The 27,867-nt window shown below is 35.3% G+C and overlaps 1 protein-coding gene across 1 annotated transcript in view; it reads right to left on the bottom strand.

Annotated features, from left to right (window-relative positions):
• Positions 1-2,352: 2,352 nt before the first annotated feature.
• Positions 2,353-27,867, bottom strand: part of PPP1R3A (protein phosphatase 1 regulatory subunit 3A) — a 39,084-nt gene continuing 13,569 nt past the window's right edge. The window contains exons 2-4 of the mRNA XM_014838199.3: positions 9,139-9,197; positions 8,915-9,039; positions 2,353-7,006 (exon numbers count right to left, since the gene is read on the bottom strand). Of these exons, the coding sequence (XP_014693685.2) occupies positions 4,616-7,006; positions 8,915-9,039; positions 9,139-9,197 (2,575 nt within the window). The 3' untranslated portion in view covers positions 2,353-4,615. The remainder of the gene's footprint in view (positions 7,007-8,914; positions 9,040-9,138; positions 9,198-27,867) is intronic.

Here is a 27,867-nt window from a genome sequence, read left to right on the forward strand (position 1 = left end):
ACCTTGTGAGGGAAGAAGACCACTGTCCCTGCCCTGAACAAGCAGGTGGTCCAGTCAGGATAATTAGTGAAATGCTTAGTGCATGCAAGAAGATTAGTGTCATAAGAGATCTGAAAATGAAGAGCTCCCATCAACTGAAATAGTAGGAAACTTCAAAAGAGTGGGGACTTGAGTTGTACATAGAAAAATGTGCGGAGTTGGATAGGAAGAGAGGAGTAAAGATAACTGAAAGTGACTGAGGGATGCTTGTGACCAGTCACAGAGGAACAGGTGAGCATGGCTTGTTCTAGGGACAATGTGACTTGCTTGACTGACGGCGATCTTGAGACAGGGAGCCATGGGAAATAAGGCTGCATGGTTTAGGTGGGGTGATAAGAAGGCTGATGCACTAATACTAACCAAGATCAGTTACTTAATTAGGCATTGAAATATGCTGCAAAATCAGACCTTAGAGGCATCTCAGCCAAATAAAAATGATTTCTTTGTAATCCACTCTTGATTTACCCAAGCCCCTCTTTGCTTTATTATCATGAATATAAAGAATTGGATATATTAGGAAAAGACTTAGGGGATTTTTTCTTATATTTTCACATATTATATTGTTTCATATTTGAAAAATGAAGGTAATACGTATGTGTTTAACAAATATAGAAATGACACAAAATAAAAATTCTGAACATTTTTTAAAAGTTTGTTTAATAAGGTTTTAACGCACTACAATAGTGACATTTCTTATAAAATGTGATCATTCAAAGCTAGGCTGAAAATCTAGTGAAAATTTAATTAGCTGTTTAATAAAGTTTGGGTAAAGTTATGGAAACATATTGGATTAATGACCAAATCTATTTTTGAAAGATGAAAAGTAAATTATGTTGTCATGATTTTTATTATGAATTATTTCTGAAAATAGACAAAAATTAAGCAAACTAATTTAGTCAGGTATAAAAGTAACTTTTTTAGCTATTCTCTTCATATAGGTGTACCACTGTGGAGACACTGGAAGAGCATGGCCTGTCGTACCTCTTTCATACTTTGCTGCACAATCAAAATCAATCCTGCTCTTCAGTTCCACAAGAACTGGCTAAGACAAGATTCAAATAATAAAAGACGATCCTTATTGCTTAGTTTGATTTTTATATTCACTTGGTGAAAATTTGAAAGAAAGGTCACAGATCATGATAATAGAAATCAGTAGGTAAACTGGCCCTGGAGAGGACAGTCTTCCTGCCTGCATCTTTACTAGTTCTCCTGATAGTTTCTTATTGTTTTGCTTTGCCCGCTTTTTTGATTTATTTTTATGTAAAATGTGAGCCTAATAAACAAGACAATAGTCCTGGTGATACAAAATAATACTCATGGCTGAAGAAAGTGTTTAAAAAAGTACCACAAATGCTATTAAGGAAAAATGAAGTATTTTATTTATTTCCCCAAATTTGGTCTGGATCTTTTTTCTTTTTTCTTTTTTTTTGGTGAAGAAGATTCACCCTGACATCCATTGCTAATATTCCTCTTTTGCGTTTTTTTTTTTGGCTTGAGGAAGATTAGCTCTGAGATAACATCTGTGCCAATCTTCCTCTATTTTTTTGTATGTGGGATGCCTCCACAGCATGGCTGAGGAGTGAAGTAGGTCTGCACCCGGGATCCGAACCTGGGCCACTGAAGTGGAGCACACAGAGCTTTAACCACTCAGCCACAGTGCAGGCCCCCTGGTCTGGACATTTTTAAGTTTTCCATTTAACTAGCAGACTGGTTTAAGATGACAAATAAAAGATGATCCTATTTCTCTCACAAAATGGAGACACACACATATATATATATATATATATATTGAAATAATTCACTACCAAAATATTGGAGCTCAGCAGGGGAACACAATTGCACTAACCCAGTGTTCTTGAATGTTGATGGGTGAATGTCATCTCATTGACTCATTTCCTCTAACATTGAAAAATCTGTTGAGATATTGATGGTGTATACAGATGTGATTTTTTTAAGATAGTTGATTTTGGTACCTACATTTTCTTGACTTGCCAATTAATTTTTAGAATTTTGTTTCTAATAATCAGAAGCCCAACAATATAGGTGGTGGCTATTAAATCACATTTCTTACCCGCTATAGAAACAGGTGTGCAATGCACTTCTCTTTGCTTCTTCTCATGTCACAGCCTCTTTTGGACCTTATCCAATACTCAGGAAGACGTGGTGAAGGTTTTTAAAGATTACCCTTGCCATGAGAATTCATAGTCGAATCTTTATAAACCAGGGGCTGCTGGTTCTTCCTGAGACCCACTTTTTTGTTCAACATAGTGATGTGACCAAAATGGATCGCAAAAAACCACCTCTCCACCTGGCCATAGTTTCATAAGCCATAGTTTCATGACTTTATTTCAAATTCTTCGTAAGTAATGTTTGGAAAGTTGGTTAGATTACCAATTATTTCTTCATTGCATGCAGAGAAATACACAATTGAGTATTTCAAATCCTTTGAAACTTCTATTGTCATATTACAAATATGCATGAGAAGGTTTAGTAAGTTAATGTTACCAAAAGTCAAATAAAAGAGATAAAAGAAGTTACATTCTTTTATGTATAAGAGAATAATTATAGTTCGGGCACCTGTGTTCATATAGTAATGTAGTGTTCTTTGCATTAATAAGATATGGCATATTGACCGAAACTCTTAAAGGTAGAATGCAAAACCAAACCATTAAGAACTGAAGAAATGCTAACCTTAACTCCGTTGTAATTTAGACCTGTCAACAAAATTATCAAGACAGCAATTTTAAAGATAATATTCTAGGTACGGCCGACAGTATTCCACTTGTATTTAATGAAAATGTGCTTTCTCAAACAATCAAATATTTGCCCTTAGTACTACTTCAGGATATTTGTATTTGTTCAACTAAAAAGTTAAAGTCAAGCATTCAGTTTCAATGGGACTTGAGACAAGCAGGCAATTAGGGGGTTTGGAAATAGTTGTATACCTGATGAAAACTCAGGAAATCATTTACTACCACATGAAAGTCGGTTTAAATGCTTCCTTCTCATTTCGTCTTCCCATAAATGCATATTTCTTAGAAGTGTGGGATGATATATGCAAGTTTTACACAGTAAATTTACCTTTTTAGGTAAATAAACAGATTACTTTTTCTCTCTGAAGATACACGCTACATGCTCTATGAAAGAAGTTCCTATGAAAAAGGAATCACCCAAATGGGTTCCCTTGATGTGACTCTCTTCCATATTCCCGGCCAAGTCAAAAGTATCAAACTACATCCCTATTCCTCCTCCCTGAGGACTAGAAATTCAGGATAGTAAAGGAAGTGCTCTGCCATAGAACAGTTTTTGCATATAGTAGTCATTCAATAAATGGTGGTTGAAAACCATTGTATAAGAATCTTTGCATTACCCCTCTGTGACTAAAATGATTAGTTCCGTTATTTCACATACTTAACCATAGATCATAACAGCAGCCAAAGTCACTGCTCTACTGTATACTCGTTTCTCTATCAGTTGATTTCCATATCTACCTATTTGCCCAATTAAAGTTTTGAGTTATCATCTAAAAATCTGTTAATTACAAACTAAATATCACAAATGATTAGTTGTTTGTTCTCTAAATGCAGGTTGGAGAACAATTTACTGTCTTATAATGAGAAAAGATTAAAGATTTGAGGACAAAAAGTACTACCAAGTAGAATAGTTCATTTGGAAATCTCTTTTTAATTATTAGTATCTTTTAATGCTTTGTGCTTTATAGGTACAAATTCATTCTGAATCAATGCTTGTGGAACTTTAATTTTCAATTCTGAATAACAGTTGACATTGAAATTGTTCAGCTGTGTTATACACTCTCCTTTTATAAGAGAAAAACATCACTTACAGAGAGGCCACCCACAAAATTTTGCAGAATTGAAAGATCATCTCCCAATTGCTTCAGTCTTTGTCAGACTTGGCTTATGAATTTCCTGACTTTGTAGGTATAAAGGAGGTAAAAGGTATGTGTGTTTATAAAGTATTATTCAAGCAAACAATGGGCTTCTTGAATTTCCGTTTATGCATTTCAGTATGCACAGGCGTCATTCTTAAAAGTATGAAATCGAAGTTGAAAGATTTGATCTATTAAAATGTGCTGAGAAATGATACAGTGGTAAATGCAAACTTCATGGTTAATACTAAAAGACCAAAAAAAGTCCTCTGCCATTGTCCATGTTTTATCTGTTTTTAAAAACCGTAGGGGGAAAAATACTCTCAGGGAAAAAAAATGAAGCTTTACTGCAAAAGAAATGAATGCAAGAAATGGCACTTTAAGTAGTGAAGAGACGTGAAGCATTGCAACTTCATAGCCTGCTAAGGAGCAACAGCTGTACTTAATTTCAACTTGACGTGCTTCAGATCTCATATTCATATAGGTATTTAATGATCCAAACATAATGGTCCTATATAGAATAATTACTTATATGAAGGAGCAAACTTCATACGCATTCTTTTTTAAATGATCCTTCAAGAGAAAAACTGCACTGGCTCTTTGAACAATGAACAGTCTTTTTCACCAATCCAAAGGTTTGGGGCTAAGTAGCTTATCTTTTAAGAGAGAATAATAATAGCGCTGAGGTTACTTCTTCTTGACAGACTCTTTTTGTCTTCCCCCTTCCCACGATAGCCAGTACAATGACAGAAGGTAGAACGCCAAGCCGATCATTAAGTCATACTGGTAAGTGGTTATAAGAAATATCACAAACAAAAGGAAATAAGGTATTTTAGAGTTGGTGTATCTTGAAAGCAGAGATTCACTGCTTTGAGCTTGACTCTCCTGGGCAGGGAGACAAGCAGAAGCAGAGCCCTCAGGTTCCTTGTCACCTGAAGTGTACAGTGATTGTCGATAGTTTATTAATCCTTCGTTTTCATGCCTTGCCTCTTCCATGCTCTCAAAATCTTCACTGATTAAAATCCTTGGCCCTAGAGATTTTTCCACACTACATTCTCCTTGTTGGAAAATCTGGCCTATGCATCTTTCTCTCCTACTACCTGACGTCACTGTTTCTGAACTTCTGGAAACTTCTTCAGGTATAGACCCAGGATGAGGGTGCTTTTCAGTACCCTGGGTTTCACTTGTTGGGTTCCAATCATATTCTGATTTAGCAGAAATAGATTGGAGAGTCATGGTAGTAACTGTATTCTCTACAGCATTTGCCTGTTCATAAGATGGCACTGAAGTTTTAGCATGGTGATTGGAAATGTGAGAGCCATTTTGAGAAGCCCTATTAGTGTCTGAACTTAAAGCAGAATGAATAACGGCATCTTCATCTGTTTTCTTTGATAATTCTTGGACCTGCCCATGATCTCTATTTTCCGGAAATATTTTTTTTTCTGTTGGTAGCATTCCCAAATGTAAATCCGGTTTTGAGGCTGCTTTTTCATTGCCTGTAATGGTGTGTAAGGATTCCTCTACACTTGTTCTATTTCCAATGCCACGTCTCTTCCTGTCATGTGTCTTCCCAGGATTGTACATAGACATGGTTTCTTCTTTCTCCATTTTATCTACATGTACATTACAAATACCTAAACGTGATTCCTTTTCAAAATCATTGTCATAGATTACGCCTACTGTATCTCGTTGACAAAGGGTATAATGTGAATCATCATTTCTCCCTTCATGTGGATCAAAGGCTGTTTCCTTTACCTCCATGGTCCTGTCATTTCGTGCTGTCTCTTGAGGTAGCTTAGCAATTATTGCTTTTTCTCTAGCAGACAAGCTTTCTAGAGTACTTTCTGATGTTGTCTTAATTATATAAGCTGTACCTGCTTCTGCTTTCCCAGTAATACCATGATCAGCTAGAGAAGACAGTTCACAGCTCACTGTTTCTTGGCAGGTAAACAATTCTTCGGTAGGAGTAGCTTTCAAACTCCTTGTTTTATCTCTTTTTTCCCACATGTCTTCACAATCTGCTTGTTCTTTGATCTGCTCTGTTCTATTTCTCTCACTTTCTCTTGCTTTAGCCTGACTTTCCAGAACATTCCAACTTTGTTTATGTTGTGTGTTCTTATTCTGATCTTCAGGATTAATCCAATCCAATTTTTCCTCTTCACCTTGGAAAAGATAAGCAGTCCTCAAAACATTTCCATTTCTTGAGGAACAACTTTCACCAGGTATCCCTCCTAAAGTTGTGCCTCCGCTAGTCAAGAGATCATGCTCAGGGGTTAACACAGCTTCTTCCCAATTTAGGTTTGTCCTTCGTAAATGAAAAGTATCTGCTCTTATTGCCTGGGTGGGAACTGTGGTATCTTTACTCGGCAGAACAGTCAGGTCTCTGTTACTAGCTCCAATCCCTTCCACGTTTAATTCAGGGTGGCCGATCTTCCTTTCTTGGTCATGTAAGATTGACTGAAAATTTTTACTTTGTTTTTCATTAACATCTAAATGTATTCTTTGCTCCTCCTTGTCATTCTTAGCATTGTCATAATCTTTCTTGGAAGATCCTTTTCCTATCGATTCTTCCAAATGGAAATCTGAATGGAAATCTCTTCTTAAATGTTCCCAATCTTTTATTTCAATTTTCTTAGCTCCTCCTTCATGTTGTTTATTGTCTGCCATTAATTGGTCTGAGGAGGGACAAGATATCTGCACTCTGCTTCTCCCTTGGGCTGGATTAGCATTATCATCTAGTACTTCTTTCCTGCCAATATGTAATTGCACTAATTCATCACTCCTAGTGTCTCCCAGTGATGGCTTGATTTCTCCCATATCGGACGTAATTTCCTCTGAAGGTTGATGACTACACTCATTTCCCGAGGAACACTTTTGATTGTGGTAAAAATCTCCCTTTAAGGAGCTTTCTGCTGATGAACTTGGAGACAAAGGCCTTTTAAACAAGTCGGTGTATACTTCACCATGGATTTGTGTCTTCTCTAACCCCTCAGCTTTATTTGGAAAATCGACTGGATCTGTTGAAAACGTATTCTTTTCATCTCTGGAAGCAGTACTTCTTATTAAGCGTTGATTTATCTTAAGGGATAAAAACAAACAAACAAAAATAATGACCAAAGGCTTTTACATATATACAATAAATTAGATAGGTCTCATTAACTTGGCTAGTAATTATCGGGTAAATTTCCTTGACTCATTTCATTTGTGAATTTTGTGCAAATTCTGGAAGCCGGATGTTTTGGGGGGATCCTTGTAGGCTGTGACTTGGGAATGAGATTAACAAGAAAAGGGGCCAAAATTAATCACTCTCCTTCCCAGCTTCCAAATATCACATTGTATTATTCAACTATTCTTGCTTGTCATTGCACTTTCTCCTCACTTAGGATATACACATTGATAGCTCCATGCTAATCAATTAGAGAGCAGCTTCCTGGGTGCCCCTTGCTGCATTTACTCTTGCTGTAGGTGCCCCTATTACAGTTTCTCTTATTAATATGTTTTCTGCAAAGCTTCTGCAAACTATTAATAGCAAAACGTCACTCAAAGAAAAGTGAGGGAGTTAATGTCTCTGCAAATTCTGTTTTAATGACCCTCTGCCAACTGGTACTCAAATGTATTTGAGCTCTTCAGTGATGCCAACTGTCAGGATTTAACAGTGAGATGCCTGTGTTTTTTTTTTCTCCTCATAACTGACATTTGCATGATCTCAATAATTATATGCAAATCTTACGTTTTCCCCTTCTTCTCACATAAGGCTCATGTTACTTGTCAACTGCACAGCTGTCTTGTAAGCCAATGCCTGTGGGTTCCACAGATTTGGTTGTATTTCCATCTATTATAGAGCTTCATTGTTTTATGCATTAACGTCAGCATGGAGCAAATTAGCATCTAAATTACAGCTCCCTGTTCATTTATTGGACGTACAATCTCAGTAACTTCTAAACAAACTTTTATATTTGAGCCTGCTCATTGTAATGAGGTGTGTTGGTGAAGTATGTGATTTTTCAGGACCCTTTCATTAAATTCTGTAGTTTGAAAAAAAAAATTGGCGATGTTAACTTTCAGCTGGTGAGAATTCTCACAATGGGTGACAACTTTGTAGTTTCTTAAAGTTGGAGCAAAGTAAATTGCATACTTTAGTGATGCAGCTTCCATATCACTATAGAAAAGATGGAATGCGTGGGGAAAGAGATGAGCTCTATTTCTTTTCTGTTTCAGCACTGACACTTGAAGAGGCAAATGTCATTTTAATCTTAGATGATTATGAATCCATGTATCCTAATGATATGAGCTCCAACCAAATACAGTAAAGGATAAATTGCATTATGTGACTCATTTACTCCTATTTCTTCCTTTGTGATAAAAATGCTATCTAAACCATCCCCCACAAAATTCCAAATAGATTGAATGTTCACCAGTGTGAAATTTATGATAACAAATTTAATACTAAGTTTTACCGTACTGAATTTGTTTCCTGTTTAAAAATTATGGCACAGGCTATTTTCTCCTCATTTGGTAATTTAATCCTTTCCAATGATATAGAGCTTTGAGATTCTCACAAAGACGGAAGTAAAAAAAAAAATGCTGCTCAATGCAAGAATCAGACTTGTAGAGCCGGACAGAACCTTAACAATCATCTAGTCCAGCCCTCTCATTTTACAGATGAGTTTATGCTAAGTGTACACTTGTCACAAAGATTAGAAATGCACATCGGGATAGTGCTACCTCTTCTGTAATTCCTACAAACTATTACTCAGAGCCCCTGGTAAAGAGATAAGAAATGAATGTCATTAATTTACTAATGCAGAGACCAGAAGCAACATACTGAAATCAAAGTGCCTTGTTGATCAAGCTAGAGACAGAATAGGCTGTGCTTTCACATTTGCAAATTATATTAGTTGAAGCTATTGAAAGGCAGGCATTGCAGCATCTTTGAAGCATAAACAGATTCATCTTCTCTAATACCGTGGCAACCAGAACACTTACCATCAACTCTAATTCTTTTCCATTATGTTCATCGTGTTCCCTGTTTACCTCTTTTACATTCTGATTACTGGTTTCCAAGTCTTCCTTGTCCTCATGAGAAGAAACAATGCTTGGGATATAGGCTTCTGAAAAGTTAATATAATTGTACCCATGTAAGATTGTTATAATGGTAGGCTTTAACAAAAGAGACAGATTTTGTTTAAAAGTTAAATAAGAAATATTACCTGTAATTTTTGAATCCTCAGAATTATTCTCATCGGATGTTCCTGATGATTCTTCTTTACTGTTAAATTTAAAACAAAATGTTATACATTTTTCTGGCACTACATCTTCTAATAGTTTTTATACAGGGGAAAATTAAAACCAATAACAAGCCAAATAAATATAACCTTTCATATTTTTTGCATTACTTTGTATATTTTTTAAATAAAATTGATCTCTTAGAATGAGCAATAGTAAAGCAATAGTAAATATTAGTTGTAGAAAAATTTTGAAATAATTCACACCACCTCATATTTCTAAATATTATTGTGTTACTCATATTAAAACTTATACAACCAAAGTGAAAATATATGTAAATGCAGATTATTCCATCATTCATGAATTTAATCTTTCCAAGTGAGAACATTCTTCTCTTGGCTTATATGATAAAATTTTATGAACTGACAGTCCATTTGTGGTCATGGAAATTGCTTTCTAACGTTCCAATTATTAATTTTTTTGTGTTCCATTTTATTCAAAATTCTTTCAGTTGGACTGACATAATATTAACTCTCTGTTTCCAGAAAAGGAGAAAAGAAAACAAACTTACTAAAAACTGAAAAGCAGGAAAATTTATATTCAGTTAAAAGACTTTATTTGTGTATTATAGCCACAGGCCAATTTTATAACCAAGACTTCAGATCACTTATATGGAAGCATATATTTTCTTTACTTAAAATGATTTGGGTTATACTCCCTTTTCTCTGTGTTCTGCATACTGACTGAAAAAGATAAATAGCTTTTTCTTTCAAATGTAATCTGTTTGTAGATATATTTGTGGAATCATTAAAATTTAGCTTTGTCCAGGACACTTAGCAGGAAAAATGGTGGTGACAAAAGTCTACTTTGTGTATAGTTATGTCATAAGTCAATCTATTAGAAATGACTGGCCCAGTGTCCACATTTTCTTTTATTGTCTGAGCTGAATTTGCTGCTAGTGACTTTTCTCAATGATTTTTTCTTCAATAAAATAAATCTAGAGAGTTGGCAATGGTTGATACATTTTTATAATAGAGCCCAGTCTTCATTGCATGGATAATGTTGATCCAAATCCCAAAAAGGCTAATCTTATTTTAACAAATCATGAGAAAATTGTGAATTCTTCCATCCTGTGTAAGAAGGTAATTCAATTTTGTATATATTTATAATGCTTAATTTTAACTTTACCAAAACTATTTGGTAACTTCCAGGAGGTCCATAAACGAAAACAATGTTCTACATAAATATAATTTCATTAGAAAAATATAGTGTTTACATAATTGATATTGACTTAATCTATGAATCTATATTGTTTAACGAAGCCAATAGCTATGTGAAGATTTACTTTTGTGGGATCCGACTGCAAGCTGACACATCTTACTTCTCCATGTACATAATGTCTATGTGCTTAAACAGATATAAACCATTGAACAGAATTTAATTGTCCCTGCTTCCTCTTCATTCTCATAACAATACTGAAAACTTCATTTGTAGAGGGAAAATAATAGCTATTTAAAGGCTTTTGCTTTTTACCTAACTAAAATGCTAGCAGTCATTTTTCTAACTCAATTGTCTAAAATAGTTCAATTTTTAAAAAATGATCACATCAAAAGGAAAGGAACTTGCTTTTAACTCATTTTGGGGACAAATAATGAGGTGTCAAACTGTGTATTACTATATTAGTGTCTTACAAAAATATGCAAATACACAAATATGGTGGTGGGAAATCTCAGATTCAGGGATAAATACAAGAAAGAGAAGTTGAAACAGAGAAAAATTTAAATATTATATTAAATATCTATGGAAAAACTAATAGAAGATGTGTGAGACACCTAGAAGGAAAAGAATAATAAAATTGTATCAAAAAATAATAAAGGCCTAGAAAAATTGAGAAATATACCATGTTCATAGATAGGAAGAAGGTATTATGAAAATGTCAATTCTCTCTCAAATTGATCTATAGATGTAATTCAATTCTAATCAAAATTCCAAAGAAGTTTTTCACAAAATTTGAAAGTATGACTCTAAAGAGAAGAATAAAGGGCTAAAGATAGCTGGAATATTTCTGAGAAATGGCAGAGAAGGGAGAAACTGCTCCATCTGATTTCAAGAGTTCTTATGAAGATTGAGTTATTAATACTGTTATATTGGTATAAAGACCGACAAACTGGCTGATGAAAAAGGATTGAGAGCTCAGTAACAGATCCACACATATTTAGAACTTAGGTACATGACAAATGTAGCATATCAGACAGCAGGGAAATAAGAGACTTTTCAGCAAGTGGAGATAAGGAAAATGGCTAATACCTTTATGGGGAAAGACGAAATTGGCACAACGTATAGTCAAAAGTCACCTTTAGATGGATTAAGATATTAAATGTCAAAAACCTTCAAAATCTTAGCAGAAAACATGTGAACATCTTTCATACCTAAGAATAGGAAATATTTTCCTAAATAAGAAAAAATCTAGTGACTATTAAAAAAAATTAAAACTTTTTTTCATTAAAAGACATCTTTATAATGTAAAAATATAAGTTACAAACTAAGAGAAGACGTTTGCATTACAAAAAATCAACACAAATAAGTATCAAGAATATATTACAAAACTCCTACAAATCAATAAGAAAGCACAAACGTATTAATAGAATTGGGGGAGAAGGGTAGATATTTCACAGAAGAGAAAATACGTGTAGCTGATAAACACATAAAGGGATGGCAGCACTATTTGAGAACAGAGAAATGCAAATCAAAACCACAAGGAGATACTATTTTATACCTAATTAATTGATAAACATTGCTATTGACTGCATAAACTTGAGCCGACCCAAATGCCCACCAACAGGAGAGTAGATAGATAGCTATGGCATATCACAACAAGGAATATTACATAGCACTCAAAATTAATAAACCACAGAGATATACAACAATATGGATAAATCTTAGCAACGTAATATTAAATGAATAGTCCCAAAACCTTACATCAGAAGATGTTCTTTTTTATGAGGCTAAAAACTACCAGAATAATTTAAATATATATGTGATGGAACAGAGAGAATAAAATAAAAAGTTATATGAGAAAGAAAGCTTGATTTTCAAGATTATAGTTACATCAAGTGGTGCAAGTTAGAGGAACAGAATGAGGCAGGAAATAGAAGTTTGTTACTGTTTTCAGTGGTAGTTTTGCAGGTGTTTATTACATTATTGAAAATATCTAAGTAGTTGAATTTTAGTTTCAGATAATTTATTAAGACAAATGGGTAGCTCTCTGGCCTAGATTAGAGGACGTCTATAGATAAAATCCCACTCTGGAGTTCAAAGTTTTTGTCATATGATCAATTACATAAAAAGTGAATAATTATAACCACTTTAGAAAATCTGAGGAAAAAAGACTAAAAACGATAGTTGATGATGTATATAAATGAAATGTATTATGGAATGCTTCTAGTCTCTCCTTTATGTTTCCTGAGTCCTTTTTAAGTAGAGGAGTGTCTTATTTATCTGTATTCCCAGTGGCTGACAGTGCCTGACACACAGCAGTGACATCGTAAATGCTGCTGAGTACATGTGCAGCATCCTTTCTGCTCTTCCTTTCTCGCAACCTCTTGTCAACATTAGCATAACATTGTTCTTCTCTTCTTTCCTCACAAAAATTTAATTTCAGAAAAGGTTCTAATAAATTAAAACAAGCATAGTTTTCTATGTCTTATAATGCTTAAAGTATCACCCCTTCCAAAGTTCAGGAATGCTTTTGATTACGGATTCTAATAATTAAATAAAGTTTAAAAATCTTCTAATATAAATTTAAAAATTAAAAAGAAAGGTACTTATTTTGATCATTTCCAGTGCACTTTAAATTATATAATATAGTCATTTGTATTATTTAATCATAAGAAGGGTCATTTACTCTTCTAATAGATATTTTGAACACCCACTATGTGCCACAAATTATAATAAGCCCTGGGACATCCACGTTGAATAATCTATAGCTTCTTACCTCAAGGAAGCTATAATGTAATGATGGAAATAGACATATCAACAGGTAATTATTATCACAATTGATACATATTATAGTAAATAATGGGATATGATAGATATTCTCTTAGAGAAAAATGAGAGGACAGAAATGAGGAGAGCACTCCATTAGGAGAATCAGGGAATTTTTCACAAAGGAAGTAACATTGTGAGTTAGGTTTTAGGGAAAGTAGACATTTCCCAATTAGAGAAGAATGGTAAGGTCATTTCAAGTTGAGAGAATGACAAGTGAACAAAGATTTAAGGTTAAGAAAGCACAGAAGAAAGAGACATCCTGAAACAGTGAGGTGCTCAGAGACCATGGACTGTGTTTTGGGGAAAGAATGCCAAGGAAGAGAACTGGGGTTGGTTTGAGCCAGATTTAAAGGGCTTAGCAGGCCAGACAAAGCAGGGCTGAATTCTTTATACACTTTTTAACTAACGTGGTTGACGGATGGGACAGTTAAATGGGAGAGAGACGTGGTCAGATTTACATTTAGGGACCAATATGTGGACATACAATTAGGAACCACTCTTAGGAAAGCCTGGATGGGATGAGCTACAATGGCAGGAATACCAGTCCTGAGGCTCCTGCAATATTTCAGGCACAAAATGATGAGTGTTAAAGGTGACGGCAATGAGAAAAGAGAAGAGGAATCAAATGTGAGTCATAATTTTTGAGGTAGCATCAACATGATTTGTTGATCAAGTCCCTGTACATAGATTTTTAAAATGACTTCTCTGCCTGAGCTTGGTTGCCTTCATGAGATTTGGAAATCTATTATTGCCCCTTCCAAGATCTAAGCAAGGGAGAGTTAAGTATGGTGGTTAACTGGGACTTCTGCATGACAAGTCAGTAAGGTCCTGAATTAGTCTTCAGGCTGGTTTCTCATGTCTTCTGGGCTGGCTGATGTGCTTCTGAGGTGTCCATGTAGACACTGCTTTCAGGCTTCTTCTCTAGTCTCTGGTACACATGCCTGCACAGTGGACCAGCAAGGTATGCCTAGGCTCCTGGCTTTTATTCTAGTCCTTCAGTGAGGAAAAGTAAGATACTTTCCATCCATCCTCTGTTCACTTGGGTCTATAACTTTATAAGTAGTGCTGAGCTAACCTATGAACAGTAGCCAATCTGTCTTGCTAGATTTGGGCATTCTACCTAGAAGAATTTCTAACAAACTAGAAATCAAGCTGATAAAGGAACTTTAAGCATCTCAGTTGTTCAGAAGCCCTGCTAACCTTGCCCCTCCCTTCTCCCATGAATACCATAGCTCTCAAACATAACAACAGTTCCCAAAATTGTTTTTCATATCAGAAACACCAGGCCCTGTTTCTGTGTGTTCTAAATTAATAGAACTGCACATGGAGGTGGGGAGAGGGAATGGAGAAGGATGGTACTGGAAATCTCCTAAGATGATTTTGACGTGAGGCCAGATTTGCAGACTTCTGATGTAGATAACAATGCATCTCAGAGCATAAGCCCATTGGATTTAGCTATGCAGGCTGCCCCTTCCCTAGGCAGTTGGGAGAGTCATTCCTTAGCTTTAGTTGGACCTCCTGGGCCAGAACCCAGTTTTCCTACTTCTTACTAGCTTTATATAAGTGTGTAGCATGTTTTACTACTATCTAGCCAAAACTTACCAGTACAGAGAAATAAAGGATGACGCAGATATTTCTAGTTTGAGAATTTAAAAGGATGGAACCGCCATCATTTGAGATGGAGAATTCAGGAGGAGAAACAAGGGTGCAGGAAGGAGGGTGAGTTCCATTGAAGGAAATGTATTAGGATTGGAAGGTCCCTGGGATATGGGCTTTTGACCAAATGAGAAGTGAAAATTAGTGCTTGTTGAATGAAAAATGTCCAGAGTTTGATGTGTTTCTTTTATCTCTTGTGATATCATTGCACAAAGTCTTCCACCATCTTTACAATTTGAGTATGTGAATTTACCCCCAATTCAAAGAAATAGGACATAACATTGAAATTTTATATGATGACCTGGAGTAGATATTAAATAAATATATGTTGCATATAGGAAGAAGTGAATGGTTTCCAGCTGATAGTGATCCTCATGAAATTAATAGTAATTTTAAATACATAGCAATCAGTATTCATTCATTCAATCAATCATCATTTAACAAATATTTATTGTGTCCACAAATTTCTAAATATTGTACTAGATCACGACAATAAACAAGACAGAATCCCCACACTCTCAAAGTATCACAAGCCAGTGGGGAAGGCAGATGGTTAAGTAAAGCAACACCCTACAGTATAATAAATGTGTGTTCAGTGACGTGCAGGGTGGGTTGGAAAGGCTTCCAGGAGGACATGACTTCTAAGTTGAAACCTAACAAGAAGTGACATTCGTTAACAGTGTCTTTCAAAATGTGGTTCGCAGCCCTGCTATGTGAAAACCATCTGGTACTTGTTACAAATGCTGCTTCAGGAGCCCAGAACCCGATCCACTGAATCAGCGTCTCTGGAATGGGGAGTGGGTATCTGCATTTTTGACCAAAACCTCAGAGATATCTATGTGCACTAGTGTTTGAAACACTCTGGTCTAACTATACATATAAAAGGGAAACAGGGAGACTCCAGTCTCTAGGATTCCAGGAAAATGGTGTAGAAAGTGCCTCTTTATGCCTCAGACTTTTTAGCAAGTCAGAGCCTACTGTGTAAGGAGACCTGCAGCTCTATGCACAAAAGAAAATAATTGTTTATGTGTCACATATATACCTAAAAAAAGAAGAAATACATTGAAGACTAGACCAGTCTATGTGCCTTAGAGAATAAAATGATGAAACATTGATGAGGCAGGAAGTGAAAGGCGTTTGTAACATATCTAATAAATTAATTAGCAAACAATAACTTGTGTTTCTGAGTCAGCTGGTAACCACTCAAAAGTTGAGTCCTACCTAGTCTCTACCTCTGAGCCTCACATAAATTAAGGAAAGTTTATTTTACTTTTTATGTCAAATTTCTCTCATTCATAGGATCTCAGATCTGTAAGGGACCTCATATGTGGATAGTCCCATCCCCCCATATTATAGAGAGAGAAACTAAAGCCTAGTTAAACGACGTGGCAGAAGTCACACAAGCTAACTAGTAGCCAAGCTAGAACTAGATTCAAGCCTCTTGGTCACCATGTCAGTGTCGTTACGTAGGGAGTCAATCCGTAGCAGAAAAGAGCAGAAAGACTTGGATGCAAATCTTAGTCTTTTCTGTTATTTACCAAGTACTAAGCCACGTGACCTCAGACAAGATACTTAACTTCTCTATATCTCATTTTTTCCAAAATATGCCTACTTCTTACACAGGGCAATTATTTAGCACAGTTCTTAATACATGGAAGCATTTAATAAATATTATTATTATCACTACTGCTTTTATCATTATTATTAGTGACGTGGTAAATACCACACTGATCATTAGTTCTACACTACCACAGGACCCGATTCCCACACTTCTCTTTCTACTTGAAATTATCTACATTTTTTAAATTTTAATCCATTGTCTCATATCTTTAATTCACAAGTTAGTTTTAAGAGTAAAATTTGCAACTCATGATAAGATACTTCCTTAGTCTTTTTTAATGTGCCCTTTTTTAATATCACCCTCCAAAGAAAAATCACTAGATCTTCAGTGAAAGTAACCTTTTATTTAAAAGTGTGCACTCCAAATACAGCGTACACGAGAATGCTAATTCACACTTTCTGTTATTACCCAATTGATTTATTCAGTGTCAGGACATAGGCACCATGCTAATATTACTGCAGTTTCTGGGTATGTGGCACTTCTGCTTTTGGAATTACGGCTAATTTTAACACTGTCAAAATGCAGTAGTTCTGGTGTAAGTAATAATATAGTTTTTCCTAAGGTCCTATAATGCCATTGTGCTAAAAGCCCATATGTCTCTTATAATATGAGGGAAACCTCTCAGAGACCTGTTCCCCACAATCTAAGTCTGATGTGATGGAATTACCCAACCAGTCAGGGTAAATGTCAGGATTAGGCTGGAGACAGCAAAAGTGTAACTCCATTCCAAGTGGAATCAAAATGTTGGCATAAAAAAGGATCCTTTCCAAAGTGAGTCATGAATGTTGTATTTGTGTCTCCTTAACACTCTGTGTGAAAGTACTCAGCACTGCCTAAAGAGAACCAGACGTGGAATTCTTGGCCATCACCTCTCCCCCTACGATAAACAGCTAAAGAGTAAATGTTGAACTCCTCAAGAAGTTCGGGCCTGTCCTCTTTGTTCAAAGCTTGTGGTCTCATTCTATTTCCTCCACCTCCTCCTCTAAAGAAAGAAAGGAAAATAAATGAATGGAGAGCTTTTAAATTAGGAATAACTTGCACTTCATTTGAGAATTTTTTTAAAAGACACTTAGGAAGAGTATATTAGCACCAGCACTGATAAGTGGTTATTTACCAAAATACTGAAAAAATTTTCCTAAGGTAAATAATTACATATTGTGTACTATTTATTTTCATAAATTTTATGGTGATGTTTCTCTAAAAAACGACTTTCTAGTATTCTGACATTTTATAGTCATTTATAAATTGGAAGAAGGAGGAAAGCAGAAACTTGTACTTAAGGAGAGGTGAAGTTCGTAACACACTAACCCACTACTAGGACGTCCTATCTTTTCCTTTGGTGTTACAACACTGGTAGTCTAAGGATCCGAAATAGAACCGAAGATAGAAGAGACATATTTAATCAAAAGATAGACAATTAGAGAGAGAATGTCTAATTACGAACAGAAATGTCTAAGGAACAAAATTTTAAGACATGCTGCAGAAGGAATTTAGGACGGATAGATGAATTAAATTCAGTTCCTTGATAATCATGGCAGAAAGGAAAACAAAATGAAGACAGTTCTGCATTATTAACAGGGATTGCAAGAAGCAAGAAATAATCTCAGAAGGAAAAATCAAACATTTTTAAATGGCTTTATATTTCCCTTAAATTCTGACTCTGGAGACTAATAACTAACATTGTAAGGAACATGGTTTTTGTGGACATCACATTCCTTATCTTCGAAGTGGAAGCTCTGGATTAGATTAGGGATAGCTAACACAGTACCCTTGTCCTGGCCTTCCTCTCTGGCACCCACGGAAGCACTGATGACAGATCAAGAGAGTTCCTTGCTGAGACCAGATTGAGCCTGGTGGCACTTCTCTACATAGCCAGGCAGCCACTACCTGTTAACTCCTTTATTGCTCAAAATGGAACCAATTTTCTCTTCTCAGTTTTAGACTTCCTTATTTATATAACTGATAGGAATAGTCTATGAATACAATTTTGAAATGTTTAATTTGGAAATTCCTTAATTTTTTTTGCAAAAGAAATGTAAATGCTAGTAGGATCAACAGAAATAAGAACTTAACATTTCAATACAGTGAAAGATAAATTCTTAATTCAATCTTACAGTCAGCATTATTAGTTCAAATTGAGAGAAATCCTACTTGCATATTTTGTAAGCTAGTCTTACATTATTTGTAATATAGATTACAGAAGGATGTATTTCCACATTATTTTACTTATGTCCAGGTAATACTTTTCAAATAGTGGAACATTACCAATATCTACAACTAACTAGGATAAACGAATGTATCGGATAAAACATACTATACAAGCTAATTCATTGCTTTTAAAATGTAATCATAAACCATGGCAAACCACAAGCCCTTTGAATAAACTCAAGCAAAAGTCTCAAGCATTCAGGTAACTAAGAACATACCACGACCTTAGCAATAGATGGTTTTATTGAGTCATTTTCCTGTTTTCCATACAACTGAATTACTACGTTCTGAAAAATTTTCTCTATTTCTATTTCTAAATTAGAGTGTTGCCCATTGCCTCAGTGCTTGATCTTGAAAATGTACTGAAAACAATGTTTCTGTGCCTTCTTGAGGCAGGAAATTTCAGTAGCAGAGAAGGAAGCAACTGAAAAACACAGCCTTGTTGAAGAATCCTTTGGTAAGTTACTTTTCCAAAGTTTTTTCATTTCCTAACTCTTTATTTCCTACCAAGCATTGCCCATTCACATCTACTTGGTCATGTCAAAGTGGTGGCACTATTTTTTTTCGCTCATCCCATCCCACAGGAATCAGGGAGGAAAAGACTATTTAGATTTAATTTTGTGATTGAATCTGGGCGCCGTGTGCAATTTTATAGAGATGTGTACTTTCTAAAGGGGCACTAAATTGTGAGGATCTAGTGCATAATTAAGTAGAATCTTGGAGGCCCAAGTGTAAACCAAAAAGAAATTGTAGGTTACTTTGGGAGACATAATTACAAGCGGAATCCGTGAACTCTAAGTAGAAGACTTATAGGTAAACCTGGCCCAAGGGAATTCTCTGCCACAGCCTGCCAATTACATTCTATCAAGAGAGAAATGTAAATGTTTTTAAGTTACAGATACTGGAAAAACTAAAGAATATATATCAGAGAGATATCAGGAAAAGATTTCTTCAACTTATCGACCTGAAGTCCTTATTTTACGTGAGTTCTTAAAGGAAGTAATTGTCACCTGTGGGGCAGGTGGGTGAGAAGAAAGTAGCGACTGTCCAGCTGAGAGTCTTGCTACCTCAAAAGTCTGACATTCATTCTCATTCTTCACAATTCCTCTGTAAAGGGATTGCTAAGAGCCTTATATTGCCTCCCTCTTTCAAACATTATCAGAGTATTGTTATGTCTATTTTTTTCTAAGGATAGTAGCTTTCAGGCATTACTTTCTTCATAATAATATTGATTTGTCTGTGGTTGTGTAAAATTTCATTATCACAGAGTCATGACTACTGAGCCAGCTTACTGAAGTTAAAGAAATCTTGATGAAACATGTTTTCTCTCTGGAATCTACATGTAAGTATCACCTAAGTGATTTGGTTTGTTAAATACTAAGCTTTGACATCCAAGTTCTACAGCATTTTTGTTACAGATCGTTTTGAAAACTCTCCTTGAAAAGTAATTTAAAATGTAAAATCAGGGGCCACCCCAGAGGCATAGTGGTTAGGTAAATTCATGGGCTCCACTTCAGCGGTCTGGAGTTCGTGGATTCAGATCCCTGGCACAGACTTACGCACTGTTCATCAAGCCACGCTGTAGTAGCATCCTACGTACAAAAAAACTGAGGAAGAGTGGTACAGATGTTAGCTCAGTGGCAATCTTCCTCAACCAAAAAGAGGAAGACTGGCAGCAGATATTGGCTCAGGGCCAATCTTCCTCACACAAAAAAATTAAATAAATAAAATGTAAATTGATATTCCCAGTATGTGTTTAGAAGGGTTATGTTTGAAAGGGTTAGGAGAGGGAGCAAATAAAAAGGGATATGAGACTTCCAGATTTTGAAATCAAATCATTCACAAGCGACACCTCTCAGAAGAATTATCTGTTGCCCAACTGAGGGTGGCAGGTGTGAGGCCAGAGCACCAGCCTGCAGCCACTCCGCTGAGCAGCCGTGTCCTCTATTGTTCCTCAAGACACTGATGTTTGCATGTGGTTGTTCATTTTGTAATTTCTTAAGGGGAACAAAGTGCCAAGCTTCAACTTTTTACTCAGCTTTTGTCCCATTCCTGTCTCTTGACAAAGAATTTCAAGCTTATATCAATACTCTTCCTTTCATTTGGAGAGTAAAACAGATGAAATGGTGAATAATTCAATAAAAATACTGGAAGAGCAATTCATCAGTATTTCATTTAGGAGGTCGCAGGTTTTATGTTTGTAAAAAATCACTAGATATCTTAAATATTATAATTGGGACCAACGAAAGTCAAGACATGCCAATGCAAGTTAGAAATGTTAAGATACTCAGTGTCTTCCTGTGACTACTTTTAAGTAAATGTTAAATTTAAAAGTTATAGAGTCATTTTTTCGGATCCTGGGACCATTTCTTTATTGCCGTGCAATTAATATATGTCTAACATTTCCTCTGTATTTTTTATTTTTTTATACTATCAGCCACTGCTTTTTAGTTTTATTAAGTGTTTAGTAACCTCTATGATATGAAATCTGTTAGAATTAATTTCCATTTTCAATCAATTCAGTTTCACAAACATATTTTCAGTCTAGCTCTTCTACTTATGCTAATCACAGCATAAATTGGTATATCAGGGAAAAGAGAAATATGGTAAATTGGGTTGGATGGTTTGTGTTAAAATCCAAATAAGAACCCTAATTATCAAACTGGGTTTGTATTTAACTGCATTTGAAAAGTTTTCTAGGCAGGCTCAGTAAGTCTTAAAGCATTATTTCTTAATTTAATGCTTTTGTGAACTTACGTCACACATTAAAATCATCTTAATGCACCTTTTTGTCAATTCTTCACAATAGTATTACAAAAGGAAGAGAGGAGAGGGATGCATTTTAAAAAGCAAATGAAAAAGAACTCAATGGAAACCTATTAGGCTACCTGTTGATGAGCATGTAAGAGAGTCATTAATATGCGGATCATTGACATGATAGGCCATAATGACTCCTCCAGGGACGTTTCAGTCTATTGTGTCAGACACTAGTTAGGGATTCATTAATGTGAAGACTCGTGACTTCTTAATATGCAAATCATTAATGCAATGCACTGAGGCATACCTCACAAATGTCCACATTTTGTGTTACATATTTTCTTTGCCAGCCCTTCACCCACACCTTTGTGAACTATTTTCTTTCTTCCATCTTCTGTTGCAGATTTCTTCACAAAAGATTCTATATTCGTGTGGAATCTACCACTTTACATTTGAAGACCGCCTCCCCTTCAGCCTGTGTTTCTTTGATTTAAGGCACGTTTACATATGCAAACCACTTGAACACTTTGACTAAATCACTCAAAATTCAGCACAAAAATCTGATTTGATATTTTCCTCCAATGTCAAATTAGCCAAAGGCAGAGCAACATGAACAAAGTACTTGTTTTTAAAATTAAAACTCTGAAACATGAATAGTATAACCAGCAGTTGAATAATTTGGACTGAAGGTGGGTGGGAAAGAGTAGTGGAGCACAGAAAAGAAAAGGAGAGCAGAGAAAGACCCAAGAGAGAGAACATCGGAAGAAAAATAGTGCAATTAAACCAACTAAGAAGAGTAAGTATTCGTATCAACGTAACACGTTAAATGAGGAAATGGATTTAAATGACTCAGTGTCTGGCATACAGCAAGTAATCAATAACTATTCGCTAATATTATTATGTCAGCGTTTTTCACTTATACAAAAAGATGAAGTTAATACCCACATTCCCTATTGAAACAATATGAAGACGTTATAGAGTGAAAGTGCTTCAATGTTTGAATTAACATACTATGAAGAAGGGGATCAAACTTATATTCCTTATTCCTGCAGCAGAATCAGCTACAGAATTCATGGAAAGGTACTCTAGTATCTCTTGAAGCTTTTTCCACATACCATGTATGGGAAATAGGTTATAATATAACTTTTCATCTGGGACTTTACCTGCTACCTTTATTCATTTTCTTGCCACTTTATTACTCTAGTCTCACCTAAAATACAATACAATCTTTCACAAGTATTTTTATACTAAATTTCAGGAAAAACAGACCCTTAGTTCTAAACTTATAAACTTCATAACTCTAAACTCTGTATGGGTATACCAAAGTGTTTATCTGCTTATCATAAAATACTTATGTCCCCATGCAAACTCAGTATTATAATTTTCTAAGTTAACAGCTTTATTAAAGTGTAATTTACATAAACAAAATCCATTTGTTTTAAGTATTCAATTCAATGACTTTTAGTATATTTAGTGTATTGATAGAGTTGTGCAACCATCACCAAAATCTGATTTTAGAACACTTCCAGCACCCCAAAAAGAAATCTCATGCCCATTAGAGTCGCAACTTATTCCCACCCCGAGTCCTAGACACCTGCTAATCTTTCTGTCTCTATTTATTTGCCTTTTCTGGACATTTCATATACCTGTACAGGGAATCATGCAATATGTGCTCTTTTGTGTCTGGCTTCTTTCACCGAGCGTAATGTTTTTCAGGTTAATCAATGTTGTACCATGTATCAGTACTTCCTTTTTATTGTTGAATAGTATTCCATTGTATAGACACACCACACTTTGTTTATCCGTTCACCAGTTGATGCACCTTTGAGTTGTTTCCACCTTTTGGGTCTTGTGGATAGTGCTGCCATTAATATTCACATGCGAGTATTCGTGTGGACGTATGTTTTTTTTCCCTTGGACAGATACCTAGAAGTGAAATTGCTGGGTTTATGGTAATTCTATAATTTCAATTTCTCCACATCCTCGTCAACACCTGTTATTATCTGTCTTATTGATTATGGTCATTTTAGTGGGTGTGAAATGACACTTCTCTGTAGTTTTGATTTGTATTTTTCTAGTGACTAATGATGTTGAATACTTTTTTATGTGTTTATTGGTCATTAATACATCTTCTTTGGAGAAATGTCTACTCAAATCTTTTTCCCATTTTTAAATTGGGATATTTGTCGTTTTATTATTGAGTTGTAAGAATTCTTCTGGATATGTCACTTATCAGATATATGATTTGTAAATATTTTCTGCTATTCTGTTGGTTGTCTTTTCAATTTCTTGATTGTGTCTTTTGAAGTGCAAAAGTTTTTAATTTGGATGATGTCTAAGAAATAAAATTTTTAAGTTAGCTTTAAGGTCTTTGCTACCTTAAATAGATCTACAAAGATTTATTTGATTAAAATTCTTTAAATAGGAGGCAATATTATTATTAGCATAAACAGTCTTTATTAACATAATTATCACACACAGCTAATTACACTTCACATTCATGCTCATGTTAATTTCAATACTAAATGATAGAAAACATCCACCAGTTATTGGTCCTAACCCAGGTTCTAGACTGGAGCAGATGTAAGTGGATTCAGAGATGATGCAAATGAACATATAGATTCAAGAAAAGAAGTCGAACTGATTCTAGAAGGTTATAGTACAAACACCATCTTATTTTCTCTGGAGCCTACCACTGAAAGCGATGGAGTAGGCAGGGAAGAGCTCATCGGTGCCAAGATGGCTTTCCCGGTTGAAGGCTTTTGGATCCCTGATTAAACAGAACAAAGTTCATTACCAGGAAATCCTAATAAGGTGAAGTGAGAAGAGCTCACTAAAATAGACTTTGGTTGGAGATTAGTACAAGAGCAAACAGTACTGGGGGAGGATAAGTTGAGAACCAGATGGAAACCAAAGGCAAGGAGCAGGTGACTAAAGTTGGACCACAGACTAGTCAGGGACAAGAGCCGAATTCTGCTGAGATGCAGTTACATTCTTACAGAGGGGGATCTCTGCCACACTTTTAACAAGGCAACACAAGACTACAGTCAACACTCTGAAGAACACTGCTATCAAGTGGGCTTAAAAGAACTCAGTCCTTCTACTGGACACCATGCTAATTCAGAACAATGTTGGACAAAATTCAATGTATATTTATTCAACAAATATTTAATATGTGCTAGGCATCATGCTAGAAGTTAAACCATGAGCACAAGCCAAGATTAAACAAACTCTGCCTTCATAAGGTTTACAGTCTAAAGAAGGATAAATGCAAACCAGAAGTTTAAAATCACAGTTGTACTTTCATGATTGGGGAAGCATGGAGTCCTACAGAAGAAAATAAGAAAGCTAGCCCAAACTCAGGGAAAGAAGGTGGCCAGGGAAGGCAATAGCAACAGCATATACACATGAGCTTGTAAAGAGAGATCAGACTAGAGGAAGGTCAGATCCTGCAATAAGATTTAAAGATTGTATTGAAAAGTTTGATCTTCTGAATCATAAAATAAATATTTTTTAAAAGGAAAAATAAATACTTTCTAAAAAGTTTACTCCATTCTAAATGGAAATTAACTTTACCATGCTGTTTAGTTGTGCTCATTCCTCTTCCCCAAGTCATCACAGGGGCAAAAGATCTTTAAAAAAATGCCTTATTCATAAAGCTCATCTTTTGTATCTCAATGTCCACACAGTCCTTAATGTTGCTACTGTTGCTAAAAATCTCTCATCCCGTATTTGTAAAAGTGTTATTTCATTTAGATTTAATAATTTTCCTCTGTTTAAATAGTATTATTCTTTTGTAGATACTGAAACTAAATGATTTTCAATTTAAAAAAATTATAGCTCAGAACACCTATGTTTATGCCGGTCCTTCTCAGCCCTTGGACACATCAGAATCACCTGGGGAGCTTTTAAAAAAATACCTAAGCCTGGAGCCCAGCCCAGAGTGATTAAATTGGAGTCTTTGTAGTGGGATCTGGATATAAGTGTCTTATTTTTCCCTTTCCTATGTGCAGCCCACTTTGAGAAACCCTGGTTACAGTACTGTTCTACACTAGCTTTTACTGCATGAAGGTATGGTTAGTGTGAAACTAGGTCCTTCAATAAAAACACTCTATTAAGATTTTCCTTGAGGGAGGGGAGGAGAGGGTATACCTTATCAAACAGCCGAGTTTTAATATAACTTTTATGTGGATTGTACTTCTGCTTTGTTCGTTCTATAAAGCAATTAATTTTCATTCATCAAGGGTATTACCTATCCATACTTCAGTGAATTAAAATTTTTTTAACCAAAAGGCAACCTAGATGCCATTTAGGATAAGAGACATTCATCATTTCTAAGTTAACAACTGTATTGCTCATTATAAAATTGATGGTGTTTGTGAAGATTTAGACCTGGGCTAGTAAAATATTTTCCAGTTGCACTATGTGGCAAATTGCCCAACTATTATTGTAAATGCAAGCACCATAAAGTGTGTTGTCAAGGACACTAGTAGGTTAGATCCCATAAAAGAAATAGAGTCCTGAGGTGAACATAACGGAGATGAGGTGACAGTTATTGAAAAAGGCAGAATGTGCAATTTACTGGTTTAACCATAAGTTTGTGAATAATGCTGATAGTTTAATGTGTTTGGAGTTTATCCTATGGAAGAGAACGTTTCATATAAAAATACCGTAACCACATGTATTCTGGTCTTCTTTTTTCCTGATTTGATAATAAGTGAAGGCACTTGCAAGATTACATTTGCTGTCTTTCAGAATCATCATTTTCCAATGGTTTGCTTAATTTATATGTATATAGTGTTGATTTTATGAAAAATGTTTTATTCTTACAAGTACCAATTAGACTTATCCAATAGTACAACACTAATATTCTACATTCAAGGTAATCAAAACATTTTGCAAATAAAAATGGTAGATACAATTGTGTCATGCTTTTTAAGATAACTCAAATGCAGAGTTTCTTCTTTGATTAGATTAACTATAGCCCAGCTACACCTTCACTAAAACAAAATTGTACATGTGTCCTTCAGTGCAAAAGGTAGACCTAAAAGATAGGATATGGGGATCTGGGTAGCCAGAAAGCAGCCAGAGAAAGGAGACAGGGACCCTAAAAGAGTTTGGTGTCAAGGACAAACTGCTGATTGCACTCTCTCATCTGAGCTTTTTCTGCACTCCTCCTTTCTCTCAGAGACCTTGTGGGTAGTGACTGGTCTTCTGGGAAATAAGTCCAAGAGGCGATAGGAGATTTGAGCATGAGAGCTCAATGCAAAGAGAAGGGGAAGGGCCTTCACTTGAACTTACTTAGAATATTTGTACTGGTAGCTTCATTCAGCATGGAACTCTCTTCCTCTAGATTTCTTCATGACCGACTCTCTTCAAGTGTCTCACCAATTGTCACCTTCTAAATGAAGTGCAACCTTGACTCCTTGTTCTTCTTATGCTGCTCTGCATTTTATATTCTCAATTGCATTTATCATCTTCTAAATAACTTACTTATTCTTTATGTTTATTACTTACTAGTTTTCCCTCCATTCAAACGCAAGCTACACGAGGACAGGGATTGTCAGTTTTTTGCTGTTGTATCCCCAGTGCTTAAAACAATACCTGACACATAGTACATGTTCAATAAATATTTGTTCAATGCATGAAGGTCCTTTATTCATTTCTTCCAGTCACTGATTTTTTTAACTCCCTGTCAATTCACAAGCTGAAGGGCCTAGTAAGAGCTCTGCTACTGATATTTTAATGATTTTTTTCTTTCATGTCAACCAAGACCCATACCCTCTCAATCTTGAGGTAATTGGTCTTATAGAAGAAACCATACTACTGTATGTATCCATCCAGTGTATCCACCCAAGGAGATAAAGATTGAGATGCCTGGACTAATCTTTTTCAGTAAGTTAAAACAAAACCTTAGATTTTGAAGGAAGAATTTGACTAAACTAATTAAAAAAAAGAATTTTTTCCTAAGTATGATCAGAGCTGTAAAATGAATCACTGTGAAATAAGTATAGAAATATTTAAATATCTGTGCCTTAATACATATCTGCTTATTTATGTTAAAGATGACACAGCAAAATTAAATAATTGTTATTGACCATGAAAAAAGGATAAAACCTGTTTTAAACATCCCAACATATAGAGACAGAAAGTAAAAAGTGGTTATGAACATTTAATCCACAACACATCTCAAACACAATCCTAAGTATAATGATATTCATAAACGCGATGAGCAGTTTTTCAGGGCAATGAAGAATCTTTCATATAACATCATTAATGGAAAGCATCTTGTGATAAAAACACTGGGAAATTGTACTCAACATTTGCAATTACATCAATATCCTTGCAGTTAGCCACCTGGTTCATACTTTGCTCTCCACTTTAATTTACCCTGCATGCTCTTTCTGGATTAATATAACTAAAA

This window comes from Equus asinus, chromosome 1 (assembly GCF_041296235.1).
Source record: "Equus asinus isolate D_3611 breed Donkey chromosome 1, EquAss-T2T_v2, whole genome shotgun sequence".
Lineage (NCBI taxonomy): Eukaryota > Metazoa > Chordata > Mammalia > Perissodactyla > Equidae > Equus > Equus asinus.